This window comes from Pipistrellus kuhlii, unplaced genomic scaffold (genome assembly GCF_014108245.1).
Source record: "Pipistrellus kuhlii isolate mPipKuh1 unplaced genomic scaffold, mPipKuh1.p scaffold_m20_p_9, whole genome shotgun sequence".
NCBI classification, from domain to species: Eukaryota; Metazoa; Chordata; class Mammalia; order Chiroptera; family Vespertilionidae; genus Pipistrellus; species Pipistrellus kuhlii.
Genome location: NW_023425595.1, coordinates 22,113,085 through 22,134,566, shown reverse-complemented (window position 1 = coordinate 22,134,566; position 21,482 = coordinate 22,113,085). Strand labels below are relative to the sequence as shown.

At 36.2% G+C, this 21,482-nt stretch overlaps 1 protein-coding gene across 3 annotated transcripts in view; it reads right to left on the bottom strand.

Moving 5' to 3' along the window:
- PIK3C2A (phosphatidylinositol-4-phosphate 3-kinase catalytic subunit type 2 alpha) overlaps positions 1–21,482 on the bottom strand; it is a 79,636-nt gene that overhangs the window by 27,852 nt on the left and 30,302 nt on the right. For all 3 annotated transcript variants that reach the window (XR_004986064.2, XM_036426314.2, XM_045578037.1), the window contains exons 5-15: positions 20,037–20,157; positions 18,803–18,914; positions 17,333–17,412; positions 17,133–17,196; positions 12,764–12,907; positions 10,227–10,269; positions 9,932–10,142; positions 7,204–7,326; positions 5,958–6,125; positions 802–913; positions 197–342 (exon numbers count right to left, since the gene is read on the bottom strand). Coding sequence is in view for 2 of the 3 variants with exons in the window: in XM_036426314.2 (XP_036282207.1) it covers positions 197–342; positions 802–913; positions 5,958–6,125; positions 7,204–7,326; positions 9,932–10,142; positions 10,227–10,269; positions 12,764–12,907; positions 17,133–17,196; positions 17,333–17,412; positions 18,803–18,914; positions 20,037–20,157 (1,324 nt within the window). In the remaining variant the exon portion in view is untranslated. The remainder of the gene's footprint in view (positions 1–196; positions 343–801; positions 914–5,957; positions 6,126–7,203; positions 7,327–9,931; positions 10,143–10,226; positions 10,270–12,763; positions 12,908–17,132; positions 17,197–17,332; positions 17,413–18,802; positions 18,915–20,036; positions 20,158–21,482) is intronic.

The window sequence follows — 21,482 nt, the reverse complement described above, 5'->3', positions numbered from 1 at the left end:
TAGGTTGGGCATAGTTCTGCACACCAAAAGATTGCCAGTTCGATTCCTGCTCAAGGGCACATGCCCAGGTTGTTACAGATATAGAAATCTTTCCACACCAAAAATATTGCTAACTCATGAACTAAATCAGGACACTTTATAAACCATTAACTTGAGCTTTACATTGTAAGAGATAACCAGAATCAAAGGAGCATACCCAAATGATGAGTCTTTGTGAAGAATATCAAGAAGTTTCCCTTTTATATCATTTCCTAATGTTTCTAAGTTGTGTTGTTGTATAATACTTCGGTCAACTTGAGGACTGGTATAAAGGATATCATATGCTGGAGAAGGAAAATCAACCTTAAAAATTAAATAGAAGTTGATCAAATTACAGCTGAATAGGACATATATATATTTACCACATTAATTAATTTGTTTTTGAAAAAATTATTTTTTCTTAGCCATCAGGGTGAATTTTAGATTGTATATTGTAAATCAATGTCCTTTAGCTGAAAGTGATTACCATTGTTGGTAATTCTCAATAGCACCTATATTGCTTGGGATGGGTACAAGGGCATATTTTACTGTTTCTCAGAAATAGGAAATGATTTATTGACACTTAAATTTAAAATAGACTCTAAAGTTGAAACAAGATTGATTAGGGTTCTTTAATAACAACCAATACCATGGTATACATACACTTTTTATAAAGAAATTTAAATTTAAACCTCACCATATATCAAAAAGTAGCATTATCCTCTAAAGTCAACAAACATATCTTCTGGTGAAGATTAAAAAAAATAACAATAATACCATTACCTGTAACACTATTCTTTCCATCACATATCCTTTTTTGGGTATTGTTCCAGGCATAGGACTTATATGTGACGAAGTCCAAAGATATAGAAGCTTAGTTCCACATGTTAAAAACCTACACAATGTAAATAGAAGAATACTGTGGTTTTTATTTTAAAAATTCAAAACTCACAACACATAGTAATGAATTTGAAATGTTAGTATTCAAACATTTTTTAATCATGTTCTATATAAAAAAAGTCTTTAAAAACTTATCAGGAGGAATCACTTTCCATAGTGTACTAATCTTTAGGTAAATGAGTTAAAGTGTGGGAATTAGAACAAAGGAAGAGAGAATGAACATATCTAAGGGGGAATTGAGGATAAAACAGAACGTACTGTCTCCAAAACAATTCTATAAATACGAGGGTTGAAGGCTACTCTTTGAAGATCATTTACAAAGGAAATTTGTATTACTCAGCTGTGCCCTGACTTTTATCATAAGAACAAAAATATATGCCAAAAAACCAGTACCTATTTTGTGACAGCACCAATCATTTGAGAATTTTTATCAGTGCCCTGGACCAGAGGTCAGCAAACTTTACCTCTAAAGAGCCAGACAGTAAATACCCTGTGTTTTATGGGCAATCTTTGTTGCAGAGATTCAACTTTGCTATTATAGTGCAAGGTAGCTATGAACGACATTTAAACAAACATGTGCACTGTATTCTAACAATACTGCATTTACAAAAAGCAGGAGGTAAACTGTAGTATGCTGACATTTGCCTGAGACAACCAGTTTATGGCAATGAAGATACTGACGTATCTTTACACAGAAGAAATATCTGAAAGCTAACATGAGTATATATAAAAGCAGAAAACTTCAAGCTGCATTAAATTTTGTTCATTTTATTAAAATAGCAAATATCCTTTCCAAAGCTAGATTCTAGTCCTAATGTTTTCTCTTACAGGTTAACCTTTAAAATTCTGACACATTATATTCTGTCTCTTTTAGAACCACTCTCATCCCCAACTAGGTTAAAGTAAATTGCTATCCCATTATTTCATTTGCAGATACTTTTATAAATCTCAAAATGATAAACAGCTTTATTTTAAAATAAGTATAATCTTTGAGTGGTGGGCACATGGTGCAATATACAGATCTTATAACATAGAAACTCACACCTGAAACCTGTATGTTCGTGTTAACCAATGTCACCCAATAAATTTATAAAATAAGCACAATACCATTACCACTCCTATAATAATTAACAATAACTACTTAAAATAATCAGCTATCGAACAACATAGACTAATGAAGAACAAACCCAAGACAAGGAAGCATAGATCAGACTGTCAGACCTCAGAAGGAAGGTAGGAGAGGGTGGGGATAAGGGGGAGAGATCAACCAAAGGACTTGTGTGCATCCATTTGAGCCTAACCAGTGGTCACGGACAACAAGGGGGTGGGGGCATGCGTGTGGAGGGGTTTAGGATGGGAATGGGGGGATGAGGACAAATCTGTGATACCTTAATCAATAAAGAAATTTAAAAAAACAAAAATAAAAAATAATCAGCTATCTAGTATTCAAATTTCCCAGACTGTCTCAAAGTTCTTTTTATAGCTGGTTTGTTCAAGTAAGAATCCAAGCAAGGTCCAACACTTGCATGTGGTTGATAATGTCTTTTTAAATATCTTTTAATTCAAGAGTCAACGAAACTTCAGCCTATCATCTGGTTTCATTAATAAACTTTTATTATAACAAAGCCACACATTCACTTACATACTGTCTATCACTGCTTTTGCCTTTGTGACAGAGACTACATGACCTTCAAAGCCTAAATGACTTCTATCTGGTCCCCTTTACAGAAAAAGTTTGCCAATTCTTGTTTTAATCTATACATTCTTCCTATCTTCTTCCCCCTGCTGTTTGTTGAAGAAACCAGGTCTTTTGTTCTGAGAATTTTCCTTATCCTGAATTTTACTAATTGCATTACTCTGGTCATTTACCATATTTTCTGTAGCCCTGGTCAGTTTATCTTAGTTGTTAGAGCACTGGCTCCCAGACCAAAGAGCTTAGGGTTTCATTCCCAGGCTGGTCAGGGTGTGAATAGGAGGCAACCAATTGAAGCATCTCTCTCACGTTGATGTTTTACTCTCTCCCCTCCTCTCTCCTTTCTACGCTGTCTAAAAACCAATGGAAAAATATCCTCAGGTGAGAAAAAAAAAAAAAAGTTAGATCTAGAGAGGCTTGATCTGATTCAGGTGTAGTTATCTGGCAAGAATAGTTAATACTCTATAGGTGGTATTGTATACTACTTTCTATTGCCTCAAATAAACAGGCAAACATGCTTGGTTTATTTTTTTTTCTTTGGGGTTAATATAATCAGTTTACTTAGATGCTTTTAGTCTAAATCATCCATTATAAAGTTCCAGAAAAGCTAATCACTTAATGGTTTTAAGCAGGCATTCATATTCCCTACTTAAATCTATGGTTCTCAACCAAGAGTGATTTTTGTCCCCAGTATACATTTGGCAATGTCTGGAGACATTTTTGGTTGTCAACTGGGGTGCTACTGACATTTAGTGGGCAGAAGCCAAGGATGCTGCCAAACATCCTACAATGCACCAGACAATCTCCCACAATTATCTGGCCCAAAATATCAGTAGTGCCAAGACGGACCTAAATCTAACCCTGACCTAAATTATTTCAGTAAGAGTTGCAAAATTGTGATATTCTACCATTCCCTCTGCAATAATTAGCTGAGATGTTTCTATAAAGCACATTCTCACATCAATTATTTTGTAACCCTGAGATCTGTAAAGGAAGGGCAAGTTAAATGCCTGTTTACTTAAAAATTAGTTAAGAACTCATTTGTTACTTAGGCTGACCGAAATGCCTCTAAGTCACTTGGCTTTCATGACAGTGACTTCATCAGGTTGTATGCAAGTTGCACCTTAACACAAATTACTTAAAAATAATTTCAAGACCAGGATTTCTGATTACCATACTATAGCACATTAACTGAACTAAAGAACTGACACTTTGTTTCGGTGTATGTATTAACATAAAATCCTCTTCCCTCTTAATTTCTGAGTATTTTTTTAATGTTAAGTACTAACACTACCTAGACTACACTGCTTGGCAAAGTCTCTGCTTTAATATACTAACATGCATTATCGCTCTCCAAAATTTTACCATGTATTGTATGAAACATATCTCAAACTTTATTTAATTCATTTTTTTCCCATTTAGGAAGACTCTTTATGATCTCATGAAACATACTGTTACTTAAAACATAATTAAAATTGTCAGCTGAAAAGTCAGGTCAATTACACTATTCCTACTGACTGTTAGTAGACAAAGCTTAAAAGGAATTCCTTTCCCCTAAGTTTTTGTACCCATGTAGAACCTTTGGTGATTAAAGACCAGGGGCACATAGCAGTAAGGATATATCAGTCAGGCAGATAGGGAAAGAGAAGGGAATAATGTTCAGCTGTAAACTCCCTGAAATTTTAGAAGTATGGAATTGGGATGAGAAGAGGAAAGTGTAATTGTTTTAGTAATAGCAAGCATACTGAAAAGACCATAGTATCTATACTAATAAGAGAGAAATATGGTAATTGACCCTCATTCCACAATGCCCACAGCCAATCAAGAGAGAATATGCAAATGAGTGGGACAAAGATGGTGGTGGCCACGGAGCCCGCAGAAGTGGGTAGGAGGCTTGGGTTGCCCCCAACGACGGAGAAAGCCAAGCTTCCCGCCTGCCTGGGCCAGCCACTGAAGGAAGGGCCTGTGAGCAGCAGGCACAGGGCGGGAGGCTTGGGTCACCCAGGCCAGTGGCCAAGGGACAGGCCTGCAAATAGCCCTCAGCCCCTCACCCAGGCTGGCCATACCACTATCAGGGTGAGGGTCCCTGCTAGAGGGCATGGCCAGCCTGCAAACAGCCATCAGCCCCTCACCCAGGCTGGCCAGGCACTCCAGCAGGGACCTCCACCCTAAAGGGGGTGTGGCCAGCCTGAAAACAGTCCTCAGCCCCTCACCCAGCCTGCCACGCTCCCCTCCCCTCAGTGGCAAACTGCCCTAGCCCCTCGCACAGGCCAGCACCGTCCCCAGTCGGGACTCCACACCAATGGGGGCATGGCCGGCCTCAAATCACCATAGGCCCCTCGCTCAGGCTGCCCTGCCCCCCAAGGGAACCCTCACCCTGATCTGGGATACCCTTCAGGGCAAACCAGCTGGCCCCCACTCATGTACCAGGCCTCTATCTATACTAATAAAAGGGTAATATGCTAATTAGACTGAGAGACCTTTCAGGAAACCTTCTAGACATTCTTCTGGACAAAGCCATGGTGGCAGGGCCGAGGTAGTGGCAGTCAAGGACCAAGAGGGGAGGGCAGTTGTGGGTGATCAGGCCAGTGGAGGGAGCCACTGGGGGTGATTGGAGGGGGTTGGGGGGAAAGACAGTTGTGGGTGAGCAGGCCAGCAGGGTGGGGGCCACCTGGGGATGAGCAAGCCGTCAGTGGGGGTCAGTTGGGAGCAATCAGGCCATGCGGGAGTGGGGGGGGGGGGGTAGTTGGGAGTGAGCAGGCTGGTGGGGAGGGCAGGTGGGGGCGAGCAGGCTGGCAGTAGGGGCAGTTGGGGGTGATCAGGCTGTCGGGGGATGGGGGGGGAGAGGAGGAGCAGGTGGAGACGAGGCCAGAGACAGAGTGGTTAGGAGCAATCAGGCAGGTGAGCGGTTGGTTAGGAGCCAGCAGTCCCGGATTGTTCCACAGGAATCGGGCCTAAACTGGCAGTCGGATATCCCCCAAGGGGTCCCAGATTGGAGAGGATGCAGGCCTGACTGAGGAACACTCCCTCCCCTGTGCATGCATTTCATGCACTGGGCCACTAGTTATGTTAATAATATAGTGTTTGCATAAAATGACAGTAAACTGATTGTCGCTTTTATCCTAAACAATGAATGACAAATAGATATGAATACCCATATAGATATGATCAAACCATAGTAGAATAACTTTGGTTTCCTCTTATCTGACCTCCTTTTATCACACTGAAAAAATTGAGGCAGCTCATTATCTCATGTTTTTCATTATTCCCCACCCTGTTCTCTAGCCAATTTTGAGACTGCAGATGTGTCTGCAGTAACTCACCACCACAACTCAGTAACACTTACCGTTTAAAATCAAAGAGAGGTAAAGAAACTTTGCCCAAAGCTTCTGGCCCCTTTCTCTGCTTATTAGAATCAGGGGAACTTCCACTGCTCTGATTTAAAATTCCAAAAAGAGTAAGGTGAAGAAGTGATTCTAATGGCAATTGTGATATCTGGATGGGAAAAATAATTCTATGGGGGAGGAAAAGGTATTAATAGAAAAAAATAAATTAGATTGAACATGAAGATTAATTCTTTAATAAAACTGATAATTTTAGGTATTTTATTTGATGTATCAAATAATCTTTAATCCTCAGTCTCCTTTACTTAAGTAGCAAGCTTGGCCAAAATATACTATATAAAAACCTTGAACAAATTTTATTAAAATTTCAAATATATAGCATTTATTTCTTCAAAAATTTGTTAGCACCTTTATTTAAGACTTGCAATACTAATTTCTAGGCAAAATAGTAAGTCATTTTTATTTCCTTTAGGAAAAAGCAGATAAATATTGAGTATTTCTGATTCAGGATATATGTGTGCACCTATACATACATAAACAGACTATGTAGATGTTTACCAATATTTTTGGTGTTTTATTTTTTAGTTTAAAAGGACACATAAGGTCAGTTGTAGTCACTTTGAGGAGCCATGACATGGTTGAGTGTTGAAAAGAAAGTGAAATTTTTCACCTATATGCATTTTGTTTTATATGATTAGTTTCACAGATGTGTGTTATTTTTATAATTAAAAAAAATAAAAGAATAGGAAAACATTTAATAAATGCAGACTAAAAAATAGAAAGCTCTGCAATGGCCTATCTGCCTAAGTAATAAAAAGCATTTCCTTAATATTTAAAAAATATTAATAGTGCAAATATCATCTTATACATTGACTCAAGATAATTTTATCTGTTAACCAAAAACAAGGCTTCATATACAGTGTTATAGAATAAATACTAAACTAAGCAATGTTATAACATACCTAACACCTTTCTAGGATTACTCATAAATTTATGTTTTTAACTTGACAAAGTCTAGGAAGAATGGCGTATTTCTACAATATAACAGCATGTAGACTTGAAAGAGTATTTCAGATTTTTGAAATCAGAATTTCAGTCTGTTCTACAGAATCATATCTAGAAGAGACTTTAAGATGTCAGTAAGCATTTTATGAAAATTGAAATAAAAACTAGGATGCATACATGGAAAAAAAAGTAGACAGGCTATACTAAAAAAAAAATAAATAAAAAGCCAGAAATTTTACTTACAGTTCATCCCATTTAATAAGATAGAAGAAATTCTTATAAGTGCCAACCTTCTTTGATTGAATAGGTTTAAAAAGGTCTTTTCCATTGTGAGACAGGGAACATACCAAATAGTATTTTTCATAACTGAGGGGGAAAAAAGTTTAATTTCATTTTACTTGATAATACAGATCAAGTTAACTAATTTACTAATAAAGTTTACTTGATAATACAGATCGAATTAGCCATCCTTCCTAAAAATGACTATTATTTGAAATAATTTGGTCATCATTCATTTGAACTTTTAAAAAAAAATCTGAATCTGAAATTAACTACTACAAATTCTGTAAAATAGAGGCATAGCAAAGTATATACAGAAGGGAACATGTATCCCTACCTGCCAGTCTAAGGGGGCAAAATGATACCAGCTGGAAAATTTATCTAAATGTTGTGCTCGGTTAGTTATAAGCTTTAGATTTTAGTTGAATGACTGAGCAATTCTTCATTTCTAGATAAATTCTAGGAAGACAGAGCACAAACATTATCATCCCTAGCTGCCATTTTCCTTGGCTAAGGCACTGAAATAGTCAGTTAAGCATATGAACAGTGCATTGGTTTGACTTGCACTGAGTCAGTCTTTATTACAAGGCTTCTATCAATGGGGACAGACAGATGCTGTTATATTCTCGAATTACATAGCAACAATTTAGCTCATAATTGCCACAAGTAACTGGTTACATATAATAAGGCAATCTTGTAGAAGTCTTAGGTTCAATAAAACTACTGTACTAGTATTCTAACTTACAGGCTTAGACATTAACCATTTTGTTAATATATGTATTATAAATATAACATTTTAAAGATATGTTTTTATTGATTTTACAGAGAGAGAAAAAGAGAGAAAGAGAGACAGAGGAAGAGAGAAACACTGATGAGAGAAAAACATTGATTGGCTACTTCCTGCATGTCTCCTACTGGGGACCAAGCTCACAACCCAGGCATGCGCCCTGACCAGGAACTGAACCAGTGACCTCTTGGTGCGCGGGACAATGCTCAATCAACTGAGCCACAATGGCCAGGGCTATAAAATATTTTTTAAATCTAATCTCATTGGTTCACAAAACATCCCAAGCTAATGATTTGATTGCTTTTCTCAACCTCATACCACTTTATTACATTTATTTCTATCTTAATTATCATTGTCATTTTCTGTATTGTCTTCTACTAAGTATTTGTTCTCCTTAATAGTGTCCCTAAATTTATTTGTGTGTGTATGTAAGATATGGAGGGTATTATCCCTGTAACTAGTTAAAAGAATGAAATATCTTCAGACAGCAATAGTATACATTTATTTCTTAAGTATTTATTTTATTGATTGATTTTGAAAGAGAAAAACATGGATTTATTGTTTTACTTATTTATGGTTAATTCTTGTATGTGCTCTGACTAGAGATCAAACCTAAAGCCTTGGCATATCGGGACAATGTTCTAACCAACTGAAATACCCAGGCATGGCAGTACCCATTTAAATGCAAGTTCCAGGAAGGCAGGGTTTGCCTGCCTTTTTACTGCTGCATCTCTAGTAGTACGAATAACACTGCCCAGAGATGGCGCTCAGTATATATTTCTTGAATGAATTAATATACCACATTCAACTTGTTATTTTTTTATATTTCATTTTTTTATTTTATATAAAGCTCAACTTAAGCAGAATTTATGTTTGGTATCTCTTTTTAAAAAAATATATTTTATTTTATTGATTTTTTACAGAGAGGAAAGGAGATATAGAGTTAGAAACATTGATGAGAGAAACATTGACTAGCTGCCTCTTGCACACCCCGTATCAGGGATGTGTCCGCAACCGATGTATATGCCCTCGACTGGAATTGAACCCGAGACTTTTCAGTCTGAAGGCCGACGCTCTATCCACTGAGCCAAACCGGTTTTGGCATATGTTTGGTACCTCTTTACTAGGTTTTACCTTATTTTATAAAATTAAGCTATTATGAAACAATTTAATTTTAAATATTCAGTTCAGACTTTTCAATTTATTAGTCATTTGCAAATAAATTAGTCAATCATGGGATTGACAAAAAAATCAGAAAGGAAAAACCTAAATTAAAATAGAGCCCTGGCCAGTGTGGCTCAATTAAATAGAATGTCATCCCATACACCCATTCCCGGTGAGGGCACACACCTGGGTTGCAGGCTCAATCTGCAGTCAGGGCATGTACAGGAGGCAACCCATTGATGTTTCTCTCTCACATCAATATCTCCTCCACCGCCTTTCCCTTCCTTCTAAAAATCAATGAGTATGTCCTCAAGTGAGATAAAAACAAAAAATTTTAAGAAATCTGCTCTTGCTGACTTCAAAGTCTAGCAATCAATAAACTACTAAAAAGAAGAAAAAGTCTAATCCCATTACACTGTTCCAAATTATCGTGGTTCTAAAGGAAAGGCAAAAGAATTCGTCATAAGTTAGACCAATTTATTAATCAACATTTGCCCTAGTAAGTTTAAACATTTTCTTAAACCCCCCCCCCTTTTTTTTGCATATAGTGAGAGTGATATTTTTTTACTATAATAGAATAGCTTCAAAAATCCCTGTAATTTTATAAAATCCACTATGGTATCTGGTGGTTCTTTTTTCATCCATGTAAATACCAAGATGACAGTGGATGCTGACATTTTACAAGACTAGAACTAATTTCTAGGTAAAGCTGTATATATATTCTTTTAAACAGTTACTTACTTTGATACCCAGTTACTTGAAATTCCATGTGCGGCAAAAATAGTAAACTGGAGCTGTTCTGTTGCAGTCCATGCTTCCTTGGTGTTCCTGTTACTCTGAGCCCAATCCAAAGAACTCCTACCAGAATTTCCATGGAGTTTCACAAGATCATAAATTGCTGCAGTTAACTGACCCATGCTTACTTGAACTGGATTTTCAGGATTCAGTGAGCCTAGATGTAAAAAAATTATTAATATAATTCTCTGAAAAAGCAATAATTATTGCTAAAATATAAAGAACTTAAAGACATACATACCCCTAGTTGAACTCTTATTAGGGTCTCCCTTTCCAGAAGTCACCTGTTTACACATACAAATTAGTAAAACAATTGCTATGACATAACATAAAATGTTTACCTTTCACTTCAATACATTAAATGCTATATCAAAGAAACCTTTCCCAGGGGGAAACCTCCCAAAAATGTCTGCAGAATTAATCAATCAAAAAAGTAGCCGAAACCGGTTTGGCTCAGTGGATAGAGCATCGGCTTGCGGACTGAGAAGTCCCAGGTTCGATTCCAGTCAAGGGCATGTACCTTGGTTGCCGGCACATCCCCAGTAGGGAGTGTGTAGGAGGCAGCTGGTCAATGTTCCTCTCTCATCAATGTTTCTAGCTATCCCTCTCCCTTCCTCTCTGTAAAAACTCAATTAATATATATATATATATATATATATATATATATATATATATTTTTTTTTTTTTTTTTAATTAAAAAAAATTAAAAAAGTAAAACCTGCCAAACTGGTTTGGCTCAGTGGATAGAGTGTTGGCCTGCGGACTAAAGGGTCACGGGTTCGATTCCAGTCAAGGGCATGTGCCTTGGTTGCGGGCAAATCCCCAGTAGGGGGTGTGCAGGAGGTAGCTGATCGATGTTTCTCTCTCATCGATGTTTCTAGCTCTCTATCCCTCTCCTTTCCTCTCTATAAAGAAAATCAATAAAATATATATATTTTTTAAAAGTAAAATCTTCCAACCAAATAACAGATAATTTTTGGTATCAAGAAAATCATAGTATAATTTTATTAACCAATGTCATCCTAATATATTCAATTAAAAAAATTCAGAGTAACTGAAAATTACTGCAAAATATATAAACTCAACAAAATCTGCCTCATTAAACTAGATTAAAATTTGAAACCCAAAGTGATAAATATTCTAATACAGTATCTTATTTTCCATTAGTTGCTCTATTATTAGCATGATAAGAATAGTCTTAAAGAAACTAGAATTCACTTGGCCAGCATGGCTCAGTGGTTGAGCATCCAACCAATGAACAAAGAAGTCACAATTCGATTCCCAGTAGGGCACATGCCTAGATTTTGGGCTCAATCCCCAGTGGGGGCATGCTAGAGACAGCCAATCAGTGATTCTCTCTTATCATTGATGTTTCTATCTCTCCCTCCCTCTTCCTTCCTCTCTGAAATGAATTAAAAAGTATATATTTTAAAAATATAAAAAGAAAACTGAAACTATAGTGTCTCAAAATAGCTCTTATAATGATTTAAATTGAGCTCTCCTCATACTCTTTGCTTCTTTATTCATTAATATAACAAACAGAAACTTCAAACATTAAGACCATGGTAGTTGATCACCTCTAAGTGATTTTTAATTTATTTTTAAATTTTTTAAAACAAGCACATAAGAAAATTTGGATATACCCAAATTTCTGTTTACCATATGGACAAGATCTCTGAGAATAAATGGATTGAGCTAACTCCTAGATTAGGGGTGTCGAACTCAATCAGAGAAGGGGCCAAAATCTAAAATCCAGCCTAAATCGCGGGCCGAATGGTTTACTGAACAGTCATAAACTGTCATTGTGATGGAAACGCAGCGGAGTGCAGTGATGACAGCGTGGTGCGGGACACATTGCAAGGCCTGGCGGGACGGATTTGGCCCGCGGGCCTTGTGTTTGACACATGTGTCCTAGATATATGTTGAGGGGCATACTATTAACATAACTTTTAACTATCAACATAACTTATTGTGTCTTGCAATCAACTTTCTCTCATCCTTTCAGTAAAAGCTACGAACATCCCTATTAACAGAGAGGCTGGGGAGAACTTTTACTAAAAGCAACAGTATCCTATCAAAAGAGGGAACCTAACCCGGTTTCCACTGAGATAGTAAGTCAGTATTATTGAGACATTTGGGTCTTCTCAACAAGAAGGAGATATAGTCCAAAATAGGACTCCCCCATTGGCAGTCATAAACATTCCATCCAAAGGGAGAAATGGTACCTTCTACCATCTCGGTCCTTCATGCCAACCAAATCATTTATGTAGAGAGTTCCCGCTCTACATAAAAAAGGTTCACAGTTTGGCATCCACCTATTCTATGAAAGCTGTCACAAAACTTCCAAGGCAGCCCTATCCTCTTAGGAATTCCTACCTTACCAGGTAAGTCACCCAATCAAGTGTAAAGCAAAGCCCTGGCAGGTGTGCTCAGTGATTAGAGTGTCAGCCTGTGTACCAAAGAGTCTCGGGTTCAATTCCCAGTCAAGGGCATGTACCTGGGTTACAGGTTTAATCTCAGACCACTGGTGGGTTGTGTGTGGGAGGCAACTTATTGATGTCTCTCATATCTCTCTCTTTCTAAAAATAAAAATTCAATGGAAAAAATATCCTCAGATGACGATTAACAACCCCCCCACACACACACAAAAAAGAGTAAAGCCAAAATTAAAATAACATTTTTAGTAGAAGCAAAAACCTGCCAGTATAAGCAGTAGATAATCACTTAAGTACTACATATCTGCATGTAATAAAATGCTAGTTACTAAAAAATACTCACATCAGCACTTTTACTCCTTGGAAGATTAACTGCTCTCTTTAGCTTCTTTACTGATTCTGTAATGGCCGGAGTCTCTACACCATCTAAAGCACTACAGATTTTTCTTACAGCTCTAATCACTTGATCTACTGCTCGGTGCTGGTTCTTAAAAAAAAAAAAAAAAAAAAAAAGTAAAATAAACATAAGTACATAGAATTTAAAGGATCAATTTCAGACATGAAGCCAGAAACTAGATATTTCTGATGTACCTAAGAACAAATATTCTTTACTCTTTTGTGGTGAAAAAGAAAAAACAAACAAACCAGCATTTCAATGATATAGTTTACTTTAAAGTAGAAAAAAGCAGGCCTGGTTAGTTTTCATTTGCCTAACAATTATTTATATGCAAATACCATTAGTTTCATATTAGAATAAAAATAATAGTAATAAATTATTAACAAATTACTAAATCTCTAAAAAAAAAAGTGATCTTTTTTATTTTCTTTGGGAATAATTTCCACATAAAAAAAAAAAAATAACCCTTCTCTCCATCCTATGAAAATTTGGTATAAAAAACCAAGTTCTTTACAGGCTGGTTACATATTAATAACACTGAACAACAGTTACTAGAAATTAGCCAATTTTAAAGCATCATTTGCATTTATAAAACCATCATTTAAAAAATTCCGTTAGAAGGAACAACTTCCTTGAGGAAAATCCCTATGAACTATATTCAAGTATAGTTTATTCACCATGATTCAAAAGTATGTGTACAAATATGTAATAAAATCATTTACCTGATGTTAATGATTTAAAAATACTTCTCCACTCCCCCATCGTTGTTTTAAAGTACATTATCTCATTAAGAAACATTCTTATATAATGCATTAATTCATCAAACATTTATGCCAAACTTACATGCCAAGTACTGTAAGAATGGACTGAAACTCAGTACTGTACCACCCTTAAAAATTTAAAATTTTCCACTCTTGAAGCTTGGCTACCATAAACTGAATGTTCCCTTCACTTTCATGCTTAAATGAAGCCACCTTATTTTCTCAAATACCCGATTACCTGGCAGTCCTCATGGGCTGAAGGTCTATTATCTAGTTCCCTATTTTTACTTATTTATATTTCTGCTTACTTTTATTCCTCCACCTTCATGCAAAACCTTTCCAGTTTTGAGGCTCGTGCCATTTTCCTATACTATTCTTCATCATTTTTTTATGTCCCAATGATCAAATTGTTATATATTAGTCTCAAATCCACTCTTCTATGGTCTCCTTTGTGGTACTGGAGCTAGACCCTATAAACAACACTTTTTGCCAACTGGAACAATGTTAGGATTTGTCAATAGAGGGCACCAAAGGGACACTAGCAGGCAATAGCAGCATGAAGGTCTCATCAGGGTTCCAGACCTCCATTTTTAAATTCAGGGTAGTGGCTCAGTGATCCTTAAAGACCAGGCACCCTCAGGCCAAACTCTCCCAATCTGACAACTCAGGCAAGTTTCTTTGCCATAGGCTACCTGTGTGTTCCTGTGACAGCCATAAATTATGAAGTTGGGGGGAGGCTCTATCATAAGTTCTTAAAGTTCCTTCACTACCCACTGTTCCTCAATCTAGAGGTAATAGTCCTGAGATTGAAAGCTTCACTGGAGAGGGTTAGTAAGAGAATGGGAAGAGAGGAAGTGAAAGCAGCAAAACAGACTAACTTTCAAGAGTTCTGCTGCAAGGAGAACAGAGAAGTGGAGTGGCTGCTGCAGGGAAATGTGGACTTTACTCAAGATGGGAGAGATATACAGAACTCAGTCCTATAGCTTGTTTTTTATTCCCCCCGCCCCCACACCTCTACCTGCAATGATCATCTCATCCAGTCGTATAGCTGAAAAATACCACTTATAGTCTGATGATTCTCAAATTATCATCATCTCCAGCCTGGACCTCCTCCATTAAATTTCAGATTTATATCCAACATCACTATTTGGAAGAATAATTGTCATATCAAACATAATATCCAAAACTGAGTATCAGATCTTTTGCCCAAACTTCTCTTTTTATAATTTTCAACATCTCACTAAAAGGCAATTCCAAAGCTCCAAATGCTCACTCTGTGCGTGCGCTCTCTCTTCTTTCAATCTTTCTTTCTCCCTCCCTCTTTCCCTTTCCCTCTTCCCCTCTCTCTTATGTTCCTCATCCAACCTTTGGGTAAATCATCCTAGCATAAACTTCAAAATATATCACAGAATTCAACCCCTTCTTACCACTTCTACTATAAACACTCTGGTCCAAGCAATCACCATCTTTCCCGAGGCTAACAAAACATTTTCTTAATGATCTGTTTCTACTCTTGCCTTCCTCTCTCATTCTATTCCAGCTATAAAGACCTGGTGGACCTTAAATATATATATATAAATAAAAAAAAACCTCCCCCAGATAACCAGTAATTTCTTTCTCTACTCTTTCAGAAATTTACTCAAATCTTTTCAAGGAGGCCTTCTCTGATTACCTTATTTGAAACTGCAACATTATTCTCCTCCTTTATTTTTCTCTGTATCACTTACTACCTGATATCACATATACTTTGTTAGTATATTTTATTGTCTGTCTCCTCCAACTAGAATTAAAGGGAAGGGATTACAGTTTCTTTTGTTCACTCCCGAATCCTTAGTTCCTATAACAGTTCTGCGCAATGAGATACTCATTAAACATTTATTGAATAAAGATGTGTATCTATATTTTTTAAAAAAAAGCATAATATGCTAATTAGACAAGGAAGTCCTTCTTGACGACCTTCTGGATGAAGCCGGGCCTGTGAGGGAAGCCCAGGTCCTGGGCGCCAAAAAGACAGTGCTGGCAGCCAGGGGAAGGAAGGCCTACTCTTGCACAAATTTTGTGTATCGGGCTTCTAGTATGCTGATAAGAATGTACTACTAGCTAGAAATATGAAAGATATCTGACACTATTTCTTCTTATTATATCTCATTACCTATCAAAACCTTACTGCCCTAGCTGGTTTGGCTCAGTGGATAGAGCTGAAGGATCTCGGGTTCCATTCCCGTCAAGAGCACATGCCCAGGTTGCAGGCTTAGTCCCCATGGGGAGAGGGAACATGAAGGAGGCAGCCGATCAATGATTCTTTCTGTTCATTGATACTGATATTTCTCTCTCTCCTTTTCTGAAATCAATAAAAATATGCATTTTTTTAAAAAAAAACCTTATCAATTGTATCTCTTAAGAATTATTAATCAGTTCCCTCCTTTTCAACCTTCACCATAGTCATTATTTTTCTCTGGACTACTATACAAACAAAACCTTCCTAAGTAGCATTCCTATACTTTTCCTAAATTTGCCAACCCTAAATCTAATCTCTACAGTATAGCCTGAGTGACTTCAGAATTCAGGACTAACCATGTCACACACCCTATTCCACCCCACCCCATTTCCTATTCCCAGCTAAAAATACCACAAATGGCTAGAGCAGGGATTAACAAAATCTTTCTGTAAAATGACAAACTAAATAGTCTTGGCTTTGCAAGATATACAAACTCTGTCGTAACTACTCAACTCTAGTATCTGAGCATAGATGCAAGCATAGAAAATTATATAAACAAATGGATATGGCTGTGTTCCAAAAAAAATTTTATTTATAAGAACAGGAAGTAGACTAGATACAGCCCTCTGATCTAGAGGATAAAGTAAAACTCTTTAGCATGTATTATAAGGTAGTAACTTATGTCTAGCTTTCTCCAATGTCATCTTCACTTCACATTTTGTACTCTATTACATAAGTGCTTATTCTTCCAACACATGTATCACACCTGTGTGCTTTTGTTCACATGCCCTTCCCACTATCTTCTTCTCCCTAACTCATGCTGTTTAACAGGTGGCTCAGGCAACATCCCTTCTTAGAAGCCTTCCTTGTATCCTTAAGTAGAGAGACATGTCCTTTTCTGATCTCCCATACCTCTATTTTATATTTACAATAATATTAAAATTTTGTTTAAATCCCCCATCACTAGTTTCAAATCCCTAGTAGATGGAGACTAGGTCTTTCATTTTCATAACTCCAATAATTAGCATATAGTAAGCATTCAATAAATGGTTTGAATTGAAATGAAGGTTCCTCTTAGTAATAAAGCTGAAGTGAGAATAGACATGTTGACTTAGCATTATCAACAACTTTTGTTAATAAGATGGGTCAGAATACAAGTCATTGAACATCAACGTCAAGAGTATAATTTAAGTAGCTCTTCGTAAACATTTCATCCAAAGCCAACACTAGAATTTAAAAGAGGACAGAAAAAAAAAAAAGAAAATAAATAAAAAATAAATGAGAACAGAGACAAGAATCTTTAACTCATCATGCCGAACTGTGAATTTAGACGTACTTCAATTCGAAGAGCCAGCTCCACTTGGCTGTGATAAGAATCTAAGAGTTCTTCAATAGGGTGCCTAAAATAAAGAACAGTTAGTTATTGTGGCTGAAGGAAACTATATACAAAAATGACTGTTTTATTTATCAAAATCAATGTATTCACATTCAAAAGCAAAGTTTAAAAACCAGCAATTAATGCTTTAGATGTCACACCTTGTCATGACTTCTTTATAAGGTTTTTCTATTTGATGCAGGTGTTTGTTTAAATCCACAGGTGTTTCATCATCTTCTGCCTAAACAAACATATATACACAAATGTTTACCAAAAAATCAAATCCATTCTTTGGTCTTTCTATTGCCAAATTAAATATGGTTGAATGTACTATTCTTGAAACTAAAGTGATTTTTCAGAACTGAGGCTAAACTATTATTTATAATGGACTCCAAAACAGTGAATCAATACCCTAAAACATTTTTTTCTTTATTGGTTAAGGTATTACATAAGTGTCCTTATCCCTCCAATGTCTCCATCACCCCCCCCCCCCGCAACTCTCTAAAACATTTTTAAATAGATAAACAAATTCTTTTAAGTCTCATTTTTTCATATATAAATAGCTCCCAAAGCAAAAACTACTTCTGTTCTATACAGAGACTAGGAAGCTAAAAATACTTTTAAAGATGGCTGACAGCCAAATGAAGGTAGAGAGAGAGCCAGATGGGGAAGAGATCTTTGAATTTCTCCATTTTCTTTCTAATGATTATCAAGTTTCCTTCCACCTAACCCTCCAATAAATGAAATACTGGTCTCTCCTACAATAAGTCCTTATTATGCAAATATACTCAAGAATATCATTCCTTAAGAAACTGAAAAGATAAGTTACTAATGATTGCTAAAATGTACTGAATTTTGTGAAATAATTTACACCCAATTAATCAATTCTACCTAACACAACAGTAGAATTTAAGAGAATAAAGAAGAGAACGTAGAAATGTCTGATTATTTTCCCACCCCAAATTCTATCAAATGAATAATTCTCCTTAGACATTAAAATTCATCAAGTGTATATACAGTATTAAAATGGCCTCATTTTCTGCATGCTATTTGAATAACATCGTAAATTATGTCTAGCTTTCTCCAAATGTCATCTTCACTTCACATTTTGTACTCTATTACATAATTGCTTATACTTCCAGCACATGTGTCACATCTGTGTGCTTTTGTTCACATGCCCTTCCCACTATCTTCTTCTCCCTAACTGTACTTTAAAACACAGAATTAGTTTTTATTTGGTGAAAAATAATGTAATTTTTTCAGTTTGATGCAAAGGTCAATATAAATCTCTACTTCCCTCCCTCCTTCCCCTCAAACCGTATTTAGTATTCAAAATCTTTCCTTCTTCCTCATTTCTCCTTGGCTGGATCCTACTGTTTTCATTCTTGTGTAAAACGATTACAAATCAAATTTTTAATCTCTCCACTTTGATTTTCATATAGGTCCCCCATTCTGAGTAGTATGCTACTACACCTCCATGATTAAAAATCTCACACATCTGTTGAGATACAGGGTTCATCATTTCCAGATCAACCCAGAAATCTTGGAGAATATGCAAACTGCAAATTGGCTCATTAGCAGAATTATTCAGATTTAATCAAATGCAATACAGTTATAAGGTAAACACTTACTGTTCGGGCCAAATTTTTGCACATTGCGCTTAAGGTCAAAAGTTGCAGTTTAATCTCTGTGTCCCATTTTCGACAGTTTTGAATATGTTCATGACTTCCAAGGCAATGATTACTGTTAAAATATATTAATGATTCATCAATGTTATTTTCTTCAAACTAGAAATTATAGAGGTGAGAGTAAAATACAAAGTTGTATCTGCATCAGAAATTAAACAGAATGGTAAAATACAGAGAAAGCTTTTTAAGCAGAGTGAGCATTTAAGTAGAGGAGTAATTCTACTTGAGGACAATCAAAGCAAAAAAGAAAGATGAAGAAAATAAGAAAAATAAAGACAGGACATTTTTAGTAGCTTAAGAGAATGAAATCTGTAATATAACTAACTAGACTAAATTCCAGATGCAATAATTACTTGGTTCATATGATTATTTCAGTAATAATAATATTATTATTCAGCCAGTGTGGCTCAGTGATTGAGCATCAACCTATGAACCAGGTCACAGTCAATTCCTGGTCAGGACACATGTCTGGGTTGCGAACTCCATCCCCAGTGGGGGGCGTGCAGAAGGCAGCCTATTGAAGATTCTCTCTCATCGCTGATGTTTCTATTTCTCTCTCCCTCTCCCTCCTGAAATCAATAAAAATATATAATAAAAAAAGAAACCACAGTAGACTACTGTGTATAAGTAATGCATGCTACAAAAGGAAAGTGGAGTCTATAATGATATGACCCTTTGCTGAAAGAAAACATTAAATTCACTTATCAACCAAATGCCCACTATTCTTCCCATCTGAGACTACAGCGCTTTAAAAAAAATTTTTTTTAACTTATTGGTTTTAGATAGGGGGAGGAGAAAAACAGATTTATTTTTTCATTTATTTATGCATTGACTCACAGCTTGACTCTTTTTATGTGCCCTGACTGGGGACTGAACCCACAAACTTGGTATATTGGGATGACGTTCTAACCAACTGAGCTTCCCACCAAAGCTGAAAATATAAGCTTTTTAAGGGAAATACCATGTCTTAATTATCTCTGAAATCCCTCCACTGTCTTAGCCCAACAGGATTTCTTAGAAAAAATAAATCTCATACAAGTTTATCGATACAATTAATCAATTTAGTAGGACCCAATGTGTTACTGAATTATAAACTGAACTTGAAATTTTTCTAATTTAAGCTGTTAAAAATGTAATTTCCAATGATGTTGCTCAGTAGTTAAATGAATAAACTTACTTCTGCAGTACTTCTTCTTGACCACAAACTTTCAGAACATAGCTGCCAACATCTACTTCATTCAAGTCATCATGCACCCAGCAAAGGGCTTGCATTATAATAATTTCTACAGTAGAACTCACTGTAAAAGAGTTAGTCATCATTTTCATTTTGCTTATTTAACTCTAAGTATACATTAATTCAGATTGTATTTCTTGTTCCCTAAGACAGCACTATATAATAAACTATAATGCAGGTCACATCTATAATTTAAAATTTTCTAGTAGCCACAATGAAAAAGATAAAAAAAAAAAAAAAATAGGTGAAGCCATATTTTACTTAACCTAATATATCCAGATTTTGACATTTCTGATATCTTATATTCTCTTAAAACCCAGTGTGTATTTTACACTTACAGCACATCTAAATTAATCATGTTTCAAGTGCTCAATAACCACATGTGGCTATTGATTACTATCTTAGGGCAGATCTAAGCTAAGCTAATTATCTCCCTACTACAGACACTTCCAAAAAGGATGGCATTTAGCAGTATCTAGCAAACAATGATTTAAACCACATGTGTCAAACACAAGGCCCGTGGGCCAAATCCGTCCCGCCAGGCCTTGCAATGTGGCCCGCACCGCGCTGTCATCACTGCACTCTGCTGCATTTCCATCACAATGACAGTTTATGACTGTTCAGTAAACCATTCGGCCCGCGATTTAGGCTGGATTTTAGATTTTGGCCCCTTCTCTGATTGAGTTCGACACCCCTAATTTAAACCATCATTAAGAAAAAGAATCACCATTTTAAATGTTTGACATTTGCCTGGTAAATCTTCTGATAAGGAATAAAAATCTAGCAAGTAGAAAGAATTGTTCAATTATCATTTTGGGCAACAGCTGGATACTAAGATCACAACACATTAAAACAAAGGTAGCCTTTAAAGAAACCTATGTCTATACTTCAAGCTCCTATGTTTGATTTAGAAGACACTGATTACATTAAAACTTCATGAAAATTGCCGAAGCCAGTTTGGCTCAGTGGTAGAGCGTCGGTCTGCGGACTGAAAGGTCCCAGGTTCGATTTCGGTCAAGGGTGTATGTACATTGGTTTCGGGCACTTCCCCTGTGGGGGGGTGTGCAAGAGGCAGCTGGCCGATGTTTCTCTCTCATTGACGTTCCTAGCTCTCTATCTCTCCCCCTTCCTCTCTGTAAAAAATCAATAAAATATATTTAAAAGAAGACTAGAGAAGATACTTTTACAAAAATCAATAAAAAATAAAATAAATAAACTTCATGAAAATTATCCGCTTGACAGAAAAGGCCATAAAACCTCTATCTAATATAATGGCTACATTTCTGAATAGTTAAGTATGTGGTAACATGTATCATTTGAACATAAAACTATTTGTATCATAATATAGTTACATTTCTTTACAGAAATGTACATTATAAATGTGCGCAT